At 33.7% G+C, this 19,637-nt stretch overlaps 2 protein-coding genes across 2 annotated transcripts; both read left to right on the top strand.

Annotated features, from left to right (window-relative positions):
• The first annotated feature begins 634 nt into the window (after positions 1 to 634).
• Positions 635 to 5,024, top strand: LOC108210775 (signal peptidase complex subunit 2). Its single transcript, XM_064089454.1, has 5 exons — positions 635 to 852; positions 976 to 1,131; positions 1,751 to 1,828; positions 4,486 to 4,628; positions 4,711 to 5,024. Exons 1-5 carry the CDS (start codon positions 739 to 741, stop codon positions 4,805 to 4,807), a joined length of 588 nt encoding a protein of 195 aa, XP_063945524.1. The 5' UTR covers positions 635 to 738; the 3' UTR covers positions 4,808 to 5,024.
• An 8,057-nt stretch (positions 5,025 to 13,081) lies between these two features.
• Positions 13,082 to 16,684, top strand: LOC108210578 (coronatine-insensitive protein 1). The gene is made up of 3 exons (XM_017381922.2): positions 13,082 to 14,008; positions 14,603 to 15,074; positions 15,585 to 16,684. The coding sequence occupies exons 1-3, from the start codon at positions 13,515 to 13,517 to the stop codon at positions 16,383 to 16,385; spliced, it is 1,767 nt and encodes a 588-aa protein (XP_017237411.1). The 5' UTR covers positions 13,082 to 13,514; the 3' UTR covers positions 16,386 to 16,684.
• Positions 16,685 to 19,637: the final 2,953 nt, after the last annotated feature.

The raw sequence follows: 19,637 nt of genomic DNA, 5'->3' as shown, positions 1-19,637 counted from the left end.
AAATAGTTGTCACATTTGGTTTTGTGCTGGTCAAATTGACTAAAGTTTGACTGAAATTTATTAATATTTTATCAATTAACAAAATAAAAAAAATATATCACCGGATATAACTTTTAATCTACTTTAAGATGTAATTTTCAGTTTTTTAAAATAATGAGTGATTGATTAATTAATTTTTGGTCAAAACTTAGTCAATTTGACCAATAAATATAGAAATGTGACAAGTATTTTGGTACGAGAGAGTATTAGTTTAATATAAATGTCAGCACAGTCACCCGTAAAAAATTCAGCACTCATCTATTTTTTCCCTAAAAGTTCTACTAAAATCAGATTTGCCAAAAGCGTTACAAAGTAGGTGTTTGGCGGGGCTTTTAAGCCCGCTTCTGGTCTTTTAAGTTACAAGCACTTATTCGTACCGTTTGTGTAAAAAGTCGAGAAGCACTTATAAAAAGCTATGATTCCTAGCTTTTGTTTCATGATTTCTACTTTTTTCCCAAACACTTTAATCACTTATAAGTCTTAACTAACTTCCAACTTCTACTTCACTTTTTTATTTTATGCAAGAAGCACTTATTTTAAGCTCGCCCAAACGGCCCCAAAATCTTAACAAATCAGCGAGGAAAACCACCGAGTTGAGTGACACATTCATTTAACTCGAGTAAGCATCCAGTCAAGACTCAAGACTCAAGAGTCACCCGGTAAATCATCCTCAATTCAGACAAAACCCTAACTATTCTCATGGCCGCGAACACCACCACCACCACAAAATCAACCACGCCCGACAAGACCAAGAAAGCCAATCTGCTAGATCACCACTCCATCAAACACATCCTCGATGAATCTGTGTCCGAGGTACCCACACTTCTCTTCACTCAATTTCACACACACTGTGTGTTTTTGTCTTTATATTTTTGTTTTTGTGAAATTGAGATCTATTTTGGTTTTCTGTGATTGATTTGTTGGTGGGTTTTGTAGATCGTGACTGGGCGTGGGTACACCGAGGATGTCAGATTGAGTAACATTCGGTTGTTGATTGGCGTGATTATTATTGTCATTGCGCTGTTTGCTCAGTTCTACAACAAGAAGTTCCCCGATAACAAGGATTTCCTCATTGGCTGTATCGGATTATATCCTTTTTTTGCTTGTCTTGTATGTATGATTGGTGATCGAAATGGTAGAGGATTAAGGACTTGTTTTCATTAAGTTTTGAGGAATGTGTTTATATTTGATCCCCCTCCCCCTTGTTGCATCGTAAATGAAATGGGTTGTTGGTTGAATTCTGGAGTCCTGGATCATTTTACTAGTTTGTTAAGAAATTATTGGTTCAAGTGTTTAGATTTGAATTGCTTTAGGAAATGAAAATTGTTTATTTTTTTGTTGTATCTTATAAGTTGATAATTTGATTCAAGGAAAAACCCTATCTGTTATTAGTCTTTATTTGTACTTTGTAGCTTAAAGCCATCTGGTAGTCGTTAGAATTCAGTTTTAGTGGTTTGCTCACAATGCTAGGTCAACAGGAATTACGGAAGATATATTAGTCAGTATATTAGGCTTAATTTGTGATAAATGCCCTTTACAAAAGTGTGATTTTCAATCACAGGGCTTTCATGTGTGTTGTAACTTGTAAGTATATTGTTCGTCAACTTTTACTTTTGGTGCCACATTTAGAACTGGGAAAAGGGGTGTTTTGAATATATGTTTATATTCAGTACATATTGGGTCTGTTTAATCCTTGACCAAGCACACATATGTCGTATTTAATGCGATTTTGCAGCTGATCATATACACAAAGGAAAAGAACGCAATTCTATTTACCTATCCTCCTGTTGTATGTTTTCTATCCTTTCTTCTTGGTTTTTGATATCCTTAATTCTAATTTGTTATACAATTGTTCTTCATAATTTTGTTTATAGGCATTTGTTGTTTTCTTTTTTTTATCTTCAATTCGTTTCTCCTTAACTGAAGTTAAAGGGATATCCTAATCACTTGACCGGGGTCTTGTAGTCACGGCTAAAACATCCAACCACCCATTGCATTTACCGACATACTATATTGTTTAATTTGTAATCTAAAAATTTAAAACTTTGCGTCTCAAGCTCTCAGTAGTAAGAATATTATCCAGTAAAGATCCGTTACTGTTATCTGGTTAAATTGTTTTTCTGGAAAACTGATATAAGTGCACTAATACGGTCTCATTTGTCTGTTAACTTCTATTTAAAAAGTCGGCTAATGGAATGAATTTATCTTGCACAACGACTGTTTTTTGGGCATATGTTTTAGCTTGGAAGTACCTGCACCTTGCTTCCAAGGGACATACTGGGTATTTTTGGTTTATATGAAACATAAAAGAGATGATTTTAACCTTACCTGAGCCAGTTACATTTCAGTTGCTTTTTGTGGCTTTTTTTTAAAACAAATTTGCCATTTTAAAAAGGGCTCTTCTAAATTTTCCTTAGTACCCTGAACGTCAGTGAGAGGGGCATGTCACAGTTGGGACAATATCTGCTAGTCACTTGTAGGAAATAGTATTATTCACGTGAGCAAGAAGATTGAGGAACAATTTGGTTGTTAAAGACCTTGACAAAGTTTATGTGGTGATATCTGGAAATCATGATGTTTATATAGGCACTTGTAAAAATGATATACTTCTGGTTGAGGGAGGCAAATAGGTTCATGATTCTTTAACTCATTTTTAATTTTTCAGTGTTCATTTTTAAAAGAATTAGTGTCCCGTGTGTATGAAGATACTGATTAACCAAACTTTGATTTTTAGACACAAATATTGTACCCTAGACTCGCATTTGAGTCCATGCTACACAATGTTCATAGCTACATTGAACAATCCTTTATCATTGAACATTCATTATAGTAGATATGGGTTAAGCAGGAATGTGTTTTTATATTTTCTTAAAGGTTTAATCTTTTGTGCAACTTTTATATGGTTTTGCAGTCCATGATTCCTGACCTGCAAATGCTGCTATATACAATAAATTGTTTGCAATTCCTTTAATTTTTCAATTGTTTCGATCACTTGTTGGATAACGAGTACCTTGCAATTCATTAAGTTCAAGAATTAGTTGTTAGGAACATAGCAAAGAAAGTATTAGGGTCACATCCGCTCCCTCTTTCAGCGTCCTATTGACTTATAAGTTTGATATTCTTTCTAAATATGGTTTCTACTTTTTATATCATTTAAGTTTCTTCTTCTTTCTTTAATTATTTTTAATATTAAATTTATTTGCACAGTACACCTAATCTAATTAAGATGAACCACAAGAAAATATTTTTTCTGTTCTAGTATAAATGAAAAAATAATGGACAGTATCTGAAAGTAGTGGCTAGAAATGGTTATCAAGCCAGTCAAGTCTTGTTGAGGCAAAACAGTAGATTGACTGGACTGGCTAGTTAGTCTAGTGGACAAGTCGAATGTCGTATATAGTTATATACACCAAGCTTATTACGGCGCCAAGTCGAGCCTCGGCGCCCGGATACCTTGGAATCGACTAGTCGACAAGTCGCCCGACTAGTCGTAAAAAGTCGACAAGTCGCCCGACTAGTCGTAAAAAGTCGAAAAGTCATTCTTATACATATTTTTACTAGATTAATATATAAAATATAGTTGAACACACATCAGTTTATAGTTTGAATCAAAAGTAAAAGATAATAAGCAATAGGGAGATGTATACGACATAGCAGATTGTTAGTTCACAAATAAGTTGAAGTCAGAAAGTAGTGATAGGAAAGAAATAATAATGTGAAGTTGAAATGATACAAAGATTAAGGATATACTTATATGTTGAAAATGATACAAATATTACATAGCCTGAAGCCAAAAAGTAGTGACAGGAAGGAAATAATAATGTGAAGTTGAAATGATACAAAGATTAGGAAGACACTGATATGTTGAAAATAAGTCGCCAGACTAAATAAGTCGTTGCTTGACTTTTTCTATAAAACGACTTGTCGACTAGTCGTCGACTTGATAACAATGATATACACACATTGAACGACCAATGAACTATTAAATCATGAAATTTAACAACTGAGGCCTTCTTAAAGTTAAAAAAACGCTGTATTTTCTTAAAATCAAGAAAGCACATAAATAAATAATGTAATAATGTCAGCCATAAGTGAACATTGATAATAACATATTTTTGAAAAACAATAAAAATATTAAGTCCGGACATCTGGAAGTGAAAGTTGAATTTTACAGTGAAGAAATTTATTGTGTAATCTAGCGGCAGAGTGCAGTTTATTGTTTTGATTTTTTGTTCACTCTTGAAACTGGAAGTATGACTTATTATAAAGATAGATTATTTGGTAATGTCTCTTGAATTTGACTAGAATTGCATGATTGAAGAAGTATGGATGCCTTACAAAATTTATAATAGTAGCGGCGTAGTGGGTGGTTTTAGCAATCGTATGTAGTTTCTGAGCTAGATGATATGGAAGAGTTTGATTAATGAGCTGCCTTTTTTGATGCAGGGATCTTTTAACAGCACTGGCTTGATAGTTTCATCCAAGTTACCAAGATTCTCTGATATGTATACTCTTAACATAGCAAGTGCGGACCCCCAATCCATATCAGCTAGGCCCACAGTGGAACTCACCAAAAGTGTCACTCAATGGTTGACTCTTTTATCTATGTTGTTATTGACTTACTTTATTGAATTGTTTGCGGTGGTTTTAAAATATGCTCGTGTTGTTTAGGTTCACCAAGGAAGGAGTTCTGGTGGAGGGTCTGTTCTGGAAAGATGTCGAAGGACTAATAAATGACTATGCTAAAGAACCTAAAAAGGGCAAGTGAAGCCCAAGATTCCAACCATAGAATCTGATAGTGGAGGGTAAAGAGACAAGACGGAGCTAGAGTAATTAATCTTTAAAGACTGGTGTATGCTCATTAAAACTTAATTTGATGAATTTTACATGGAATTTCCGGGATCATTATTCCTGAAAAAGGATACAAGCTTGCTGGTTTTCCTTATATTTTGCCAAAATTATGAAATCAATCAACTTTAGAATGATCCTTGCCTTTCTTGAGTCGACCATGATCTCTATAACCTTGTATGACATCTGCAGATGGTTATAGATGATCGCAACTTTTGACTTGTGATAGTCTACTGGTTACGGTCTGCAAAGATGGCTTGTATTTCTGTGTATGCCTATGCTGCTATGCATATGAGCTTTGTTTGCACTTTGCATTAGGCAGCAGCCCCCCTTGTTTCACTTTGGTTTTTTGGTTGCAGTATTCTCAAATTCAGTTAGCAGACTTGAATGAATTTTGTTAGCAGATTAATGTTAGAGGTTAAGATAGGTCTCAGCTATTACGCCAGGAGTAACAAAAAACAGTTATCTAGGAACTCTGGTTGTTGTCATATGATCTGAGCATTGGTGAATCTAAGATTCAAATTTTCTGGGTTCCAAACAAATTTTTAAGAAACACTCATATATTTTCAAAATTTAGAAAAATGAAAAAAATATCAAACTGTTATTAGAGGGATGCTTGTTTTTTGTTCCTCTTGCGTCAAATCTAATTTACAACTAACAGTAACCTATGACTGTTACATCATATGTTGACTGACTCGGTAATGCTTGGTCCAAGCTTGGCAGAAGTTTAAGTTGTAACTTGTGATATATGCTCAAGTAAGCGGCGACTACATTTTTATATACATGTATACGTGCTGCAAGCAAGCTATAATCTACGATCAAATCAAATCTTGAACGAATAAAAGATTGCACGAACTGTGGCGAATTCAAATTATTATACTTACGCTACTTTATTCGTGCTAAGCACGTGGTTTACATCTTCTTATATGCTTAAATAAATGTATACTGCTATCGTTATATATTTTATGAAGCGGAATATATTCTATTGTTTTACACTTAGAATTATAAATGATATACAGAATAAAACGCTAATTCTTTTGGTAATCAGAATAAACACTACCAATTACTTAATTTGAAACATATTTCATGTGCAAAGCATGCCTTGCAAATAATACTGCATTGGCGGCCATATTATCAATTCTGGTCCCTCCGTTCCTTCCTTTTTTAATGATTTTTTTCATTATATAACACATATTTTAAATATATATAAAATATAAACTTTTTTAAAATATATATTTTATACAAAATATAAAATATAAACTTAATAATTTTTTGTTTTTTATTTTCTATAAATATTTAAACATTAATTTTTACATTTTATAGAGACTTAAAATACGTGTCAAGTTCTTGTCTTTCAATATAAAGAATCTAGGGAACAAAAGGAGGAAGGAGCATTACCGATATATTTGGACATTTGAGCTTTCAAATAAAAAAAATAATATTTCCCGTGTATCAAAAGAATAGCTGTAACATTTTAAGCGTAATTTGAAGCGTGAAAAAAATATTTTTAGATATTATCTTTTAATTCTTTTTACGGTCTTTATAATGTGTGCCCAAGGGCACACATTAAACACTAAATTCTATAAAAATGGTTTGTTTTGATTGGTAAAGTTGATGTGAATGCAGGGGGCAAATATCATTTATTGTTCATCCACCAATCAAAATGAGTTATTTTTATTGGAGTTAGAGACTATTGTGTGCTCTTGGGCACACCATAGAAAATCCCTTCTTTTTATAATATAAAATATAAATATTTATATTTTTATTCTGAAAAAAATTTTGAAAATTAATAATATCAGAAAAATTAAGTACAACATTCGTCCTTTTCATTTCTTGATATTCTTTTATTGTTCGTCAGGTATTTAACATGTATAAAATACATAATTTCAAATTTATTTTTAAAATATTTCCTTTTCATACAAAAATTTGAATGTTATACATTTATTTAGAAAGAAGATAAAATTTTATTCTGAAATAAAAATTTAAAATAATTTATAAAATTATGTTGTCAGCGTCTTTTAGTCCCGGATAAACAAAGAAGGGGGTGGGAGAGAGGAAGCACGACGCAAGCTGATGCTGGTGAGACCCGGTTCTGAGCGCTCTATAACGTGAAACACTGGTTAGTTTAGAAATAAGTGGTCTGGATTACCTGTGTGATGTAATAATCTAAAATTTTGAGGAATATGAATAAAAATTCATGGTACCAAGTTTCTTATTTATTTTTTAAATTTTAGGATTCATTTTTCAATTCTCATAAATAGGTAGGTAATCTCTAACTTATTCCTAATTTATTTTTCAATAATTAAATATTTAACTCTCACTCTTTGAACACTTTTTCCCACATTTTTCTTATTATTTTTTTGTTAAAAGAATTTGAATTTAATATTATAATAATAATAGAGAAAATAAATAAAGATTATTGTTGGAGTTATAAATCCCTATTTTTTAAAATTTATACTCCCTCTGTCCCATTTTAACTGATGTTTGACTTTTTAACACGTATATTGAGGTGTAAAAAAACAATATCTACACTCAATAAAAAATTTCAATTCTTATATCAAATAAAAGTTTAGACTCTAAACTTTTATTTGATATAAATTTTATAAAAAATAATCATGTTTAGATGTAATTTTTTTAACATCTTAAAATACGTGTAAAAAAGTCAAAAGCAGTTAAAATGGAACGGAGGGAGTATTATTTATTATATATTTAAGTAAGATACTTGGTATATCGATAAGCTCCGCCAACATTACATAAACTTAAAATGATACTCCAGCAGACAGATGAGTGAGGGTGTGGTGAATGGAGCGCAGTGAACTGACAAAGCAATAAAAACGAGGATAGAATTGAGGCGACGCTAAATGTAATTAGACGGCACGGAATTTTTAGTCCACACCCCCGACACACCCTGCCATCAGTCCATCTCCCATGTGAGGACAGCTCTTTGCGCCCCAACTTGCCAATTTCTTACAACAAAAACTTAAAAACAAATCATTCATTTCTCTAGTTGATGTTGCTTCTTTTAGCAATTCTCTTGTGCCAAACAAAATTCCTAGTAATGCCTAGTTTAAGTACATACGATAGTTTTATCATCTGTTGTTTTCGTAGCAGATAAATTTGCCATGACTTGTAGTTTTTGAAAGAAGAGTTGGCTGGTTATGAATATTGAATACATCCACTTCAATCTGCAATTTGTCTTTCTTCACCACATGCACTGCTCTCTTCACATAACCGTCGCATTGTACATCTTTCTGCATTATAGACTATATTTGAATTCAAAATATTCATATAGATAATATAATTTTGATAAATTATTTATTATAAATTGTGATAGTAAATTTTTATCACTCAAAAATTATTATTTGCTCACAATAACTCTTATCCATGTCAATTTTAAGTTGTTACTCTCTCCGTGTGTAGGTTATTTGTCTCGGACCGGACGTGAAACACATTTTAAGACTTCCATAAAAGATAGTTTTGAAATTTGTTTCTCACTCATATCTCATATATCTACCTAACAGAACTTAATTCCCGACCGCGTAGGAATTTAATTCCTCAGCTTTATAACAAAACTGGACCTTGTTTTCCTCTTTAATCGTAAGTCGTAAACATGGCACTACACATTTGTTCGTGTAGTTGATATTGGTGTGAAGCCCCTCCAGGCTCCAACCCTAATGTTTTTTTGTTCCCCAGGCTGGTAGACGATAATTTAATCACCTGACCATTGTAGATATTTGCGAAACTAGTTGTCCTGGAAACAAGCCTTTCAAGAATTAATTTGCGAAACTGGTTGTACTGGAAACAAGCCTTTCAAGTATTAATTTGCCAGGGTTTTGGAGTTGTCTGGTATATATGAATATATATGGACTTGCAACTGCAAATTTGTCTTTCTTCAACCCTTGCACCGCTGTTTCTTCACATACCATTAACTTTGTGCCCTACAAATTCTAAATCTTAGCACTATTTTCAGTTAAAATATTTGACTAAATTATTTTCATAAGACATTATATATATAGAATATATCGAATCTGTGCCACACTTCGCTTTATTGGAATTGACTATATTCATCAAATATTTCAAAAATGAGATATATTACCATTATTTTAAATTGTTAGTAATCAAAATTTATTATTTTTAATATAATAGTAGGTGATGTAGAATCTAATTATACTTTCCAAAGATTGATCAATATAGCTAATAATCAATATAAAATGTTAATTATATTTTTAACTGGAGAATGACTCTTTTATACACACAGACCAGACCACTTTTAAAAAAAACATCACAGAACACTATCATCTTATTTTTCACAAAAAATAATTTGTTAAGATCATAATTACATAATTAAACACCAATTAAACACAATATATATATATATATATATTATTAATTCATGATATTCTACTTATACTTTTTATTAAGGGTTTTTTTTAGCTAAAGAGATCCCATTAAGGCATATAAATATACCCGACGCATTTTCAAGCCTAATAGGCTAATATGTTTCTTTGATTCCTCTCTTCATTTGGCAACCACTTTCTTAAAAATAGAAGAAAATTTCAGCCACAATCTTATCATTTTTTAAGCCAGTCAACCTTTTGTAAAACTCAGAAAAATTTGAACCTCAGAGCAAATCTAACAGCTGCCCTATTTAATGTCCTAAGTCATAATAGTATTTGATGAAAAAATTTGATCCAACAATGTCCTAGTGATGCCCTATATCACTAGGACAACTCATTCAAGCCCTATTTTTGAGGCACTCTCTCTCCTTATCCTATCCCATATTTTATAATAAATTATTACCAACACTCTCTTTCTCTCTCTATTTTATATTATGTTTTAATGATGAATGTGAACTTTTAATGATAAAATATTAAACATATAGTGAAAATAAGGCACATTGTTGGAGTTGAAGTTAGTAGAATATGTCCTAAACTACTAGGACATAATTTTTTATGTTATATTTAGGGCTCCAACTAGGTCACTGTTGGACTTGCTGAGAAAATGACCTGTTTATCGCTTTTTTCAAACTCTCATTCTCAAATTATCATTTATCGGAAATCGTGCCTTATATGCCCATCTGTATTCGCAGTTAAAAAATGCGTATACAAAATAAATGAACCTACAAGCGTAATCTCATATATGCCCCTGCTCTTTAATCTCTCTCTTCCCTCTGTATTTTCTTCACCGCCGACTTCTCTTCTTCCATGGTCACTAACCTTCCTCAAACTCCAAATAGCCCCTTTCAATTTTTAACCCATCATCCATGTCTTGTAGCTAAATTTTGTTCTGGCATCTTTGTCAATTGACTATTTCAAATCTCTATCACAACTTAGAAATTGTAGAAATCTCAGATATAGTATAACATGTGAATTGAGAATTTTTTTTGAGATTGGAAGGTGCAGATTTACATGCTATATTAGTAATTGCGCATATTTGTTATGCGTGTAGAGGATCTTCGCATATGGTGGATGCGTATGTCGGACTATTCGCATATGGTAGATGGATATGTTGCATAATCACGCATTCCAGTCATGCGGGTGTATTACTTGTAATATATGTTGAATAATCGTAAGCATGCTTCTAGTTATTATGAAAGCTAAATATTGACTGAAAATTAGTGAGGGCAACTCCAACCCAACACCAAAACACCATTTTGGTGTCAAATTTGGTGTCAAATTCACTCCAACCCAACACCAAATTGGTGTAAAGTTGACACCAAATGAATTGGTTGACACCAAATTTGGTGTCAAGTATTGATTTGGTGCAACTTTTACACCAAATTTGGAGTTTTCCAAAATACCTACTATACCCTCACATATGTTAATGAAAACAAAATTATTCCATCTATGTCCCATTAAAGTTGTTTTATGTTATATTATTTATTCTTTAATCATAATTGTTTTAAATTTTCTTTCTTTACTATTTTACTCAAGTTTTTTATTTATTTCCAAATATCAATAAATTTATATTCTTATATAGAAGATATGTTTTTTAAATAGATTTGATTAAAAATAAAATACACAATGATTAAAATTACCTCACATATGTATTATCATGCACAACTTGATAGTTGAGGATGAACGAGACTTGAATTTACATGTACATGATTACGTGGAAACATCTTCTGCTGCTGTCGAAATGGAAAGAAATGGAGATGACGAATTTTAAGATTTTCTTAGTAGATATCGACAAATTAAAGATAAGGAAGCTCATTTTGAACTTCGCAACGCCTTGATCGAGCACATATGGGAAGAGCATCGGAATTCATATAATTAAGTTGTCCTCTTAAATTTATTAATGAATTTATAATTATTTTAGGTCCTTATTTATTGAACATGTTAAAATTTAAGTACAAATTCAATAATGATATAAATAACTTAAAAAGAGAGAATATTCCATTTAATGTGTAAAAGATTCTTTTTGGTGTAGGATATGGTGTTGATGAGTTGGAGTGAAATTTTGATTTGGTGTAGTTTTCACACCAAATTGGTGTATTTTTCACACCAAAATGGTGTTATGGGTTGGAGATGGTCTAAGTTACGCATTGTGCAAATGCGTATGTCATTGGTTTTTCTAGACAACCTTGCTGGAAAAGGTTATTCTAGACATCAGCATTGGTAAATGTGTGAGAAAGGGCATTCACCTGGACTTGCTCTTATCGGATATTTTTTACAATGTATATTTTAATTTTAGTACTCGTACTTATTACCGATGATTCAATAAATTTTAAAATCTCAAAAAAAAAAAAAAAAAATCCTCCAACAAACTTTCAATGTGAATCTTAGCATTCTCAGCAGTGTCCTAAAAATAGGTTCCAAACAAATTAATTTCTAAAAAATAGTGACTTTATATTGATAGACAACTCCACTAATAATCCCTATATATGCTCTTTATTATTATTATTATATTAAATTCAATTTTTTTTGACAAAAAAATAACAAAAAATTATGAGAAATAGTGTGCAAAAGGTGAGAGTTGAATATTTTATCATTAAAAATCAAATGAGGAATGAGTTGATTATATATTTATGAAAAATGAAAATTGGATCCTAACGTTCAAAGAATGAAAAGAGACTCAACCCGAATAAACTTTTATATATATATTTCTCAAAATTATAACTCAAAACCTCATTTAACTGATATGCTAGAGACGCTGTTAGTTATATTTAGGGAAAATAGATTTTTTTGTCACCAAACTTATTATGTTTTTAGAAACTTGCCACTCTACTAAAATTTTTTTCCTTTTAGTCACTGATGTTAGGTTTGGATTTGTTTTTAGCCACTAACTTAGGTTCAGATATGATTATTAGCATTATGATATTTTTTTGTAGTATCATTAATACATAGTGATAGTATATAATCTTTTGATAATATGATGTATGTTTATATCTTTGTTTATAGCAATAATAACATAAAATGAGGTGATATAATATTAAAATCAGGAAAAATCGTAATTAGAATTGTAGAAATTCAATAAATCATCAGTATAGAATCAATGATTTCAAATAATTTATGCTCTCCATGATAAAATAAAGTCTAATTGAGTGATACGATGCATCATCTTTCACTATTAAAGTTTCAATCACCTAGTTCAGCCTAAGATCTCTCTTAAATATATCCTCATAATTTTTAATAACTTTATCTTATTATAATTTCAAGAGAAAGATAAATAAATAGAGAGGAAAACTTAATCTTCGATGATTTATGAGATTTTCTTTTTGCGTATAAAAATTCAAACACTAAATTTTTATTCGGAATAAAAATAAAATAATTTATGAGAGTACACTTTTAGAAACCGTAAAATGCGTGTTTAACTCTTATCACCGAAGATAAACGATCTTGGGTACATAAAAGTACTATATATAAAGATAGACATATATCAAATCACCAAAATATTACAGGTTATCACTTTATTTTAATAATACTACAAATAATTAATATAATGGTAATAATCAAATCCGAACCTAAGTTTAGTGGTAAAAAAAAATTCCGAACCTAACATGAGTGACTAAAAGAAAAAAAAAATTAGTTGAATTACAAGTTTTTAAAAACATAATAAGTTCGGTGACAAAAAAATCAATTTTCCCTTATATTTAGTTTACTTAAAATCTTGACAAAGCGGGTGTTACGTGTGGGACGTTGATATATATATTTTGGCTTATATAACGGGGAAACTAAAGCCCATTACCTACACTACCCAACACAGCATACATAGCTCACTACACTTTCCGTTTCATTCACTACTCCCCCTCCCCGAGTCTCACTTCACCCCTCCCTCTCTCTCTCCCTCTTTCTCTCTCTCTGAGTCTCACTTCACCTCTCTCCCTCGGTCCCTCCCTCTCTCTCTTGGTCTCTCTTTCTATTTCTCTCTGGTCTCACTTCACCTCTCTCCCTCTCTCTCTCTCTGCGAGTCTCTCTTTTTTATTTCTCTCTCCCTCTCTCTCTCTCAGTCTCACTTCACCTCTCTCCCTTTCTCTCTCTGAGTCTCTCTTTCTATTTCTCTCTCTCTCTCAGTCTCACTTCACCTCTCTCCCCCTCTCTCTCTAGTCTCACTTCACCTCTCTCTCTCACACTCCCACTTCACCCCCTCTCTCTCTCTGAGTCTCTCTCCCTCCCCTCTCTCTACAAATGGAGAACACACCTCCTCCTCCACCCACCACTCGCAGCACCACCGCCTTCTCCGACACAGTCTTCGAATGCCTCATCCCCTACCTCACCGACCCTCGTGACCGTGACTCAGTCTCCACCGTCTGCCGCAGCTGGTACGACCTCGACGCGCTCACTCGCAAGCACATCACCATCGCCCTTTGCTACACCTCCACTCCTCACCAGCTACTCAAACGCTTCCAGCACATAGAGTCTGTCAAACTCAAAGGCAAGCCACGCGCTGCCATGTTCAACTTGATTCCTGAAGACTGGGGAGGCTATGTCAAGCCCTGGGTCGATGTGTTTTGCCACAATTTCGTTTGCCTGAAATCGCTTCATTTTCGAAGAATGATTGTGAAAGATGAGGATTTAAGAGTGCTTGCAGAGGCGCGTGGAGGGAAAATTCATGTGTTGAAGCTTGATAAATGCTCAGGGTTTAGTACAGATGGGTTGTTGCATATCACTCGCGGTTGTGGGTATGATTCTTAATCATATCTCATCACATTAATACAAAATTAGGCCAACTAACTAACTTTAGTCTTATATATGTACGTGTACAAACTATCTTAGCCTGCCTACTCTGTGAATCGAAATATCTGTTTGCTATAACTTTATAGCTAGATGTATTCGTGATTTTTTTTTATTTGCTAGCTGTATTTTGATTTTCAGATAATAGGGTGCATTTTATGTTCAATTCTATGTTTTTAGTAAATTCGGGTGGATTGCAGGGTAAAATGGTTCGTGATTCGTATTAATATGTTCAGATGTTTATTTTGAAAATTCAGGTGTCTGATATGCTGAGAGATTTAGGAATCATGGATATGGAATAGAAATCCGTAAACAGTGAATCTAGTTTATATGACTATATAGTTTCTCTTATAATTTATAATTCTGGTGATATGTCTTCATTTCCAGGGCTTTTTACTGGTATGTATCAATCGTATTTACGGGGAGTTGAGTTACATTTGTTGGAAGTAGAACTGTTGTATGTGTACTATGTAGAGTTATTTATATTGTTCGTCTTCTAATCTTAACTATTTATATGTTTGTTTGTGTGCATTATAAATCAGGAATCTAAGAACTTTGTATTTGGAGGAGAGCGCAATCGTCGAAAAGGACGGTGAATGGCTCCACCAGCTTTCTTTGCACAATAAAGTCCTCGAAACACTGAACTTTTACATGACCGATCTCACTAAAGTCAGCTTTGCAGATCTTGAATCAATAGGCAGGAATTGTCGTTCTTTAGTGTCTCTCAAAATTAGCGATTGTGAAATTTTAGATCTTGTTGGTTTCCTAAGTGCTGCCACCTCACTAGAAGAGTTTGCTGGAGGTTCTTTCAATGATCAACCAGAACAGTATTTTCGTGTGCCAATTCCTCCAAAATTATGCTTCTTGGGTCTTACTTACATGGGGAAGCATGAAATGCCTATACTTTATTCTTTTGCATCCCGCTTGAAAAAATTGGATCTTCTCTATGCTCTCCTTGACACAGAGGACCATTGTCGCTTACTTCAGAAATGCCCGAACTTGGAAATTCTTGAGGTAAATTACTAAACATATTGCAATTATCGTGCAGCTGAAAGTTTCTGTATTTGAATGAAAACATATTTCTCGCGACGTACGTGAGTCTTATCCTCTTGGAACATATTAGCTTTTTGTCGGCATATTGTCAGTTCCATTTCCCTTCTCCCCACAAGCAAACAAGTATAATACATATGAAATAGAGGTGCTCTAATTAAATGCATCAGTTGATCAGTCTCTTATCTCGACTTGCTCGAGTGATTTTCATGTGTTTCTAAGGTTTTGGTTTCCTATATGAATTTCATCTAATTTGTAGGAGGTAATCCTTATAAATTTTGTAGTTCATCTGGTTAACTTTTTATCTGCTTAGGTCATTCATATTATACAATAGGTAAGTCCCTGTGAATTTATAATGTGCCAGACTGTAAATGTCAATATATGGCTACTTTATTCTTTGTAGGGTGGTAAAAATGTTGGACAAAAACTAAATAAATTTTCTTTCTCTTTTGCCTTTATCTTCCATTTGGACAGACTAGAAATGTGATTGGTGATAGAGGATTAGAAGTTCTTGGTCGTTGTTGCAAGAAGCTGAAAAGGCTTAGGATAGAGCGAGGTGCTGATGAACAGGAAATGGAAGATGTGGATGGAATAGTTTCACAAAGAGGGCTGACGGCTTTGGCAGAAGGTTGTCTTGAATTGGAATATCTGGCTGTATACGTGTCAGATATCACTAATGCATCTCTAGTATCCATGGGCTCTCATCTTAAAAACCTCTGTGATTTTCGATTGGTCTTGCTTGACCAAGAAGAAAATATAACAGATTTACCGCTAGACTATGGTGTTAGAGCTCTATTACAGGGTTGCCTTAAGCTTAGAAGGTTTGCTCTGTATCTTCGTCCCGGAGGCTTGACAGATGAGGGTCTTAGTTATATAGGACAGTACAGCCAAAATATAAGTTGGATGCTTCTGGGCTATGTAGGGGAGTCAGATGCAGGACTTTTAGCATTCTCTAGAGGCTGCCCAAGGTTACAAAAACTAGAAATGAGGGGCTGTTGTTTCAGTGAAAGTGCTTTGGCATTTGCGGTGTTGCAGCTAACTTCTCTGAGGTACTTGTGGGTGCAAGGCTACAGAGCGAGTCCTACAAATACAGATCTCTTGGCAATGGCACGTCCGTTTTGGAACATTGAACTAATTCCTGCAAGACGAGATGCTGGGGTTGGTGACCATGGGGAGCCTCTAGAATGTGAGCATCCCGCCCATATACTTGCTTATTATTCCCTTGCTGGTCAGAGGACAGATTTTCCGGATACAGTTATTCCGCTCTCCCCATAAAACTGTACTGTATATATAGTTTCCACCGAGTTAGTACACTTTCCCTGTCTTCTTCAGTAGTCAATTGAGTTGATAGGCTCATGTATCTTTCTGTTTAACTTTAACTCCCCCTCCCCCCTTGGTCTGAGTGGATTTTTGACATGTAATAAGTGTGTTTTACTAGGTAATCGAGGAAGCACTCTTGTAGCTTTTGGACATGTAATAAGTTTGTTTTACTAGGTAATCGTCGAAACACTCTTGTAGCTTTTTGACATGTAATAAGCTTGTATCGACTTAGCGCCTTATATCCAGGCAAGTAATTGTTGTTTCAGCATCAAAGCTTTAATCGGCCGTAGATATCAATTTGAATTATTCTTTATTTCAGTTGCAGATAATTTGATGATTGGATACAGGAATTTATAATGCAAAATGCTTGTTGCATGCCTGCCATCATTCTTCAATAAATCTACACAGCCCCTTCTGCAATACTCTAATGGCCAATCTAATGCCAGTTGGCTCTGGGATTGGCTGTAGGATTTTGTGGGCAGGTCACAATCAGAAACAAAGAATCTGATTGTTTTAATATATCCAAGAGTATTTGGCCAAAATGTTATTGTTTCTTTCTGGTTTTCTGGATTTAACTGATAATGACTGTTTCATTGTTATCCATATCTCGCTCATTCAACCATCTTTCATCTATCATGGTAATAAAGCATGATAATGATAATGTTGTTCTTAGAGCTATTATCCATATCTCGCTCATTCAACAATCTTTCATTTATCGTAGTAATGAAGCATGAAAATGTCTTTTTTAGAGCGGGATTCTATATTCACGTGATGAAGCGCGAAATTGTTCTTTTTAGAACGCGATCCTATATTTTGCTGGCCGGCTGTATGAAGCCGACTATTAGTTGAGTGTGTAGAACGTGGTGGCCAATAATTAATCCTGGAGGAATTGGATAAATCTGATTGACACCAACGGTCCAAAATGTGCACGCTTCGTCAGTTTCTTCTTCCTCCTTTTCTTGACGAGGTTACAAAGCCGCATAGTAAGACCAAAAGATGTGCTACCCAACATTTTAACCACTATTTTTATTTTATTACAGTCTGTACTATATTTCAAATCCACCTACTAAAGTTAACCAGCACTCAGGTTTTTCCCCACACCAGATAATCCAAATATCCGATCAGATGTAAACTAACTTAACTAGATTTAGATTCTCACTTGTCACAACATTTTAAAAGCATATGAATATGTTAATGTTTTTAACATACTGGAGAGTCTGATACAAAATCATTTTTTAACTGGGCATATAAAAATCCTTAATTCAGCCAATTAATCTCATGTAAGGTGTCTCCCTGATTCGATTTTCAAAATCCGATTAATCACTATAATTTTTTTAAATGATAGATTATGTACTAAATTATATTAATTTATCAAACATTATTTTAATATTATAAAATATCTGATTTTTAATCCGATTTTAATTAATCCTCAATCATTCGATTAATCCCTAATGAGTACCTCCACCGATTTATCCTCATTGCCGATTTTTACAATGGGTGTAGTCTCTACTAGAATATCTTGGAGAATTTTGCGATCTCTTTTTGAGTTAGCTTTATTAAGGAATATAGAGCATTTTGTCTTGGCTTAAAACCCGGACTTTAAGCCATTTCTGACTTAAACTGAAAAATGTCTGTTTATTTGTGTAAAAATATTGCTGCTTCGCTGGGTCAAAACCAGTGTATTCGTTTGAAATTCTCTACTGTGGATACCGTTCAGTTTGGTATCGGTGTTTAGTTTTAAAACTGTATTTGTTTTGAGTAATGTGCTATGGATTCCGTTCGGTTTGGTATTGATGTTTAATCTTTTTTTAAAAAGTACGAGTTTGAATGATATAAGAAAAAAAAAGCAGTCTAGGTGCTGAACATGGATGGAACCTTAGAGAGTTATGATAAATGATCGTAAAGAGTATGACAACCTGCGAAATTATTTTGATTATAATTGCTTGATGTTGAAGTTGCCTTCGCACAGAAAGATTTACATGGATTGTGCTGTATTGGTGTTGCTTGATTAGAAACAAGTATCAACCGATTTGCAACTTGACCATGGGCTTTGAGCCCTTTTAGATATTGCAGTCAAGTTCTATGTATATTTTTCCTGAGGCCGTCACACATGTAGGAGTTGGTCATATAAGTCAGTAGAGTCCAAATGTGGCATTGACACAATTAAGCTACATTGGAGAATCTGATGCAGGACTTCTCGAGTTTCCTAAAGACTGCCAAAGCCTGAAATTCTAGACAGGAGGGAATGTATTTCTTTGATAACTAAGGACATTCACCCGCCTGCATCGTCTCGGACAAGGTTCGAACCATTAACATTTATGAAATGTTTTTTTTTATCAAATGCCCTATAATGGAAGTGTTCACTAGGCTATAAGTCAAAGGTCTCGCAGTTAAAATCTGCTAGTTAATTGTGGGTGCAAAGTTATTTGGATTTACAAGGTTGTTTAGTTATGAAGGGATATCAGCACTTGAATAGTCAGTTTAAAGTCTAGGAAGTGATAAGAAGCAAGTAATAAGGCAAGGATACTTTAAACCAGTTTCCTCTCATGTAAATCCAAATCAAGAACTTGTCTTGGAGGAATCATGTCAATACCAAAGTGGAACGAATATAAGCAAGTAAATAGCAGGATGCTCAGAACCCATTATACTTTCTGATATTCGCCTATTGCGAGTGCCTTCATGCGCTAAAAACCATTGTTTTCCTGTTTCATGTCTTCTTATGGGGCCATTGGTGAAGTAGTTGACAGATCTAATTCTTCACGCGAACAATTTGGCCAGCAACTGAACTTTGTCTCCAAGGAAGTCCCGAGCAGTGCTAGAAGAGTTCTATAGTTTGAGCACCCCCCACTCTCCCCCTCCTCCTACACTATATCATCAACTACGGAGAAAGTGTAACTAATAATGTGCACATCTTACTCTCCCAAACCATGCTTTCTGATGGGACATACCGTGTATTTTATATTTCATTCGGTTTACATTTGATTCTTTCTTCTAGGGAAGAACATTCATATCATTTTAGCAACAAAAAAAAAAAAAGAATGTTCACATCATATGTTAAACCTGTTGAGTTTTATATGCCCTGAAATTTTTAAGACGTTTCTGTAAGAAATTCATGCCACATGATAGATCGATAGGCTGTTCTAGCCAGCTCAAGTTCAAGTGTCTTTTGATTTACGTTACAAATTGACTCAAATTGGTAATGCTTAT

The sequence above is a fragment of the Daucus carota genome, chromosome 3, assembly GCF_001625215.2.
Source record: "Daucus carota subsp. sativus chromosome 3, DH1 v3.0, whole genome shotgun sequence".
NCBI lineage: Eukaryota > Viridiplantae > Streptophyta > Magnoliopsida > Apiales > Apiaceae > Daucus > Daucus carota.
This window is presented reverse-complemented; position numbering and strand designations above follow the sequence as displayed.

Bases quoted from the DNA above. Each gene is read 5' to 3' on its own strand.
- LOC108210578 (XM_017381922.2), top strand. From the start codon at position 13,515: ATGGAGAACACACCTCCTCCTCCACCCACCACTCGCAGCACCACCGCC. The intron at 14,009-14,602 runs GTATGATTCTTA...ATTATAAATCAG, and splicing joins CATATCACTCGCGGTTGTGG to GAATCTAAGAACTTTGTATT. The intron at 15,075-15,584 runs GTAAATTACTAA...CCATTTGGACAG, and splicing joins CGAACTTGGAAATTCTTGAG to ACTAGAAATGTGATTGGTGA.
- LOC108210775 (XM_064089454.1), top strand. From the start codon at position 739: ATGGCCGCGAACACCACCACCACCACAAAATCAACCACGCCCGACAAG. The intron at 853-975 runs GTACCCACACTT...TGGGTTTTGTAG, and splicing joins TCGATGAATCTGTGTCCGAG to ATCGTGACTGGGCGTGGGTA. The intron at 1,132-1,750 runs CCTTTTTTTGCT...AAGCACACATAT, and splicing joins TTGGCTGTATCGGATTATAT to GTCGTATTTAATGCGATTTT.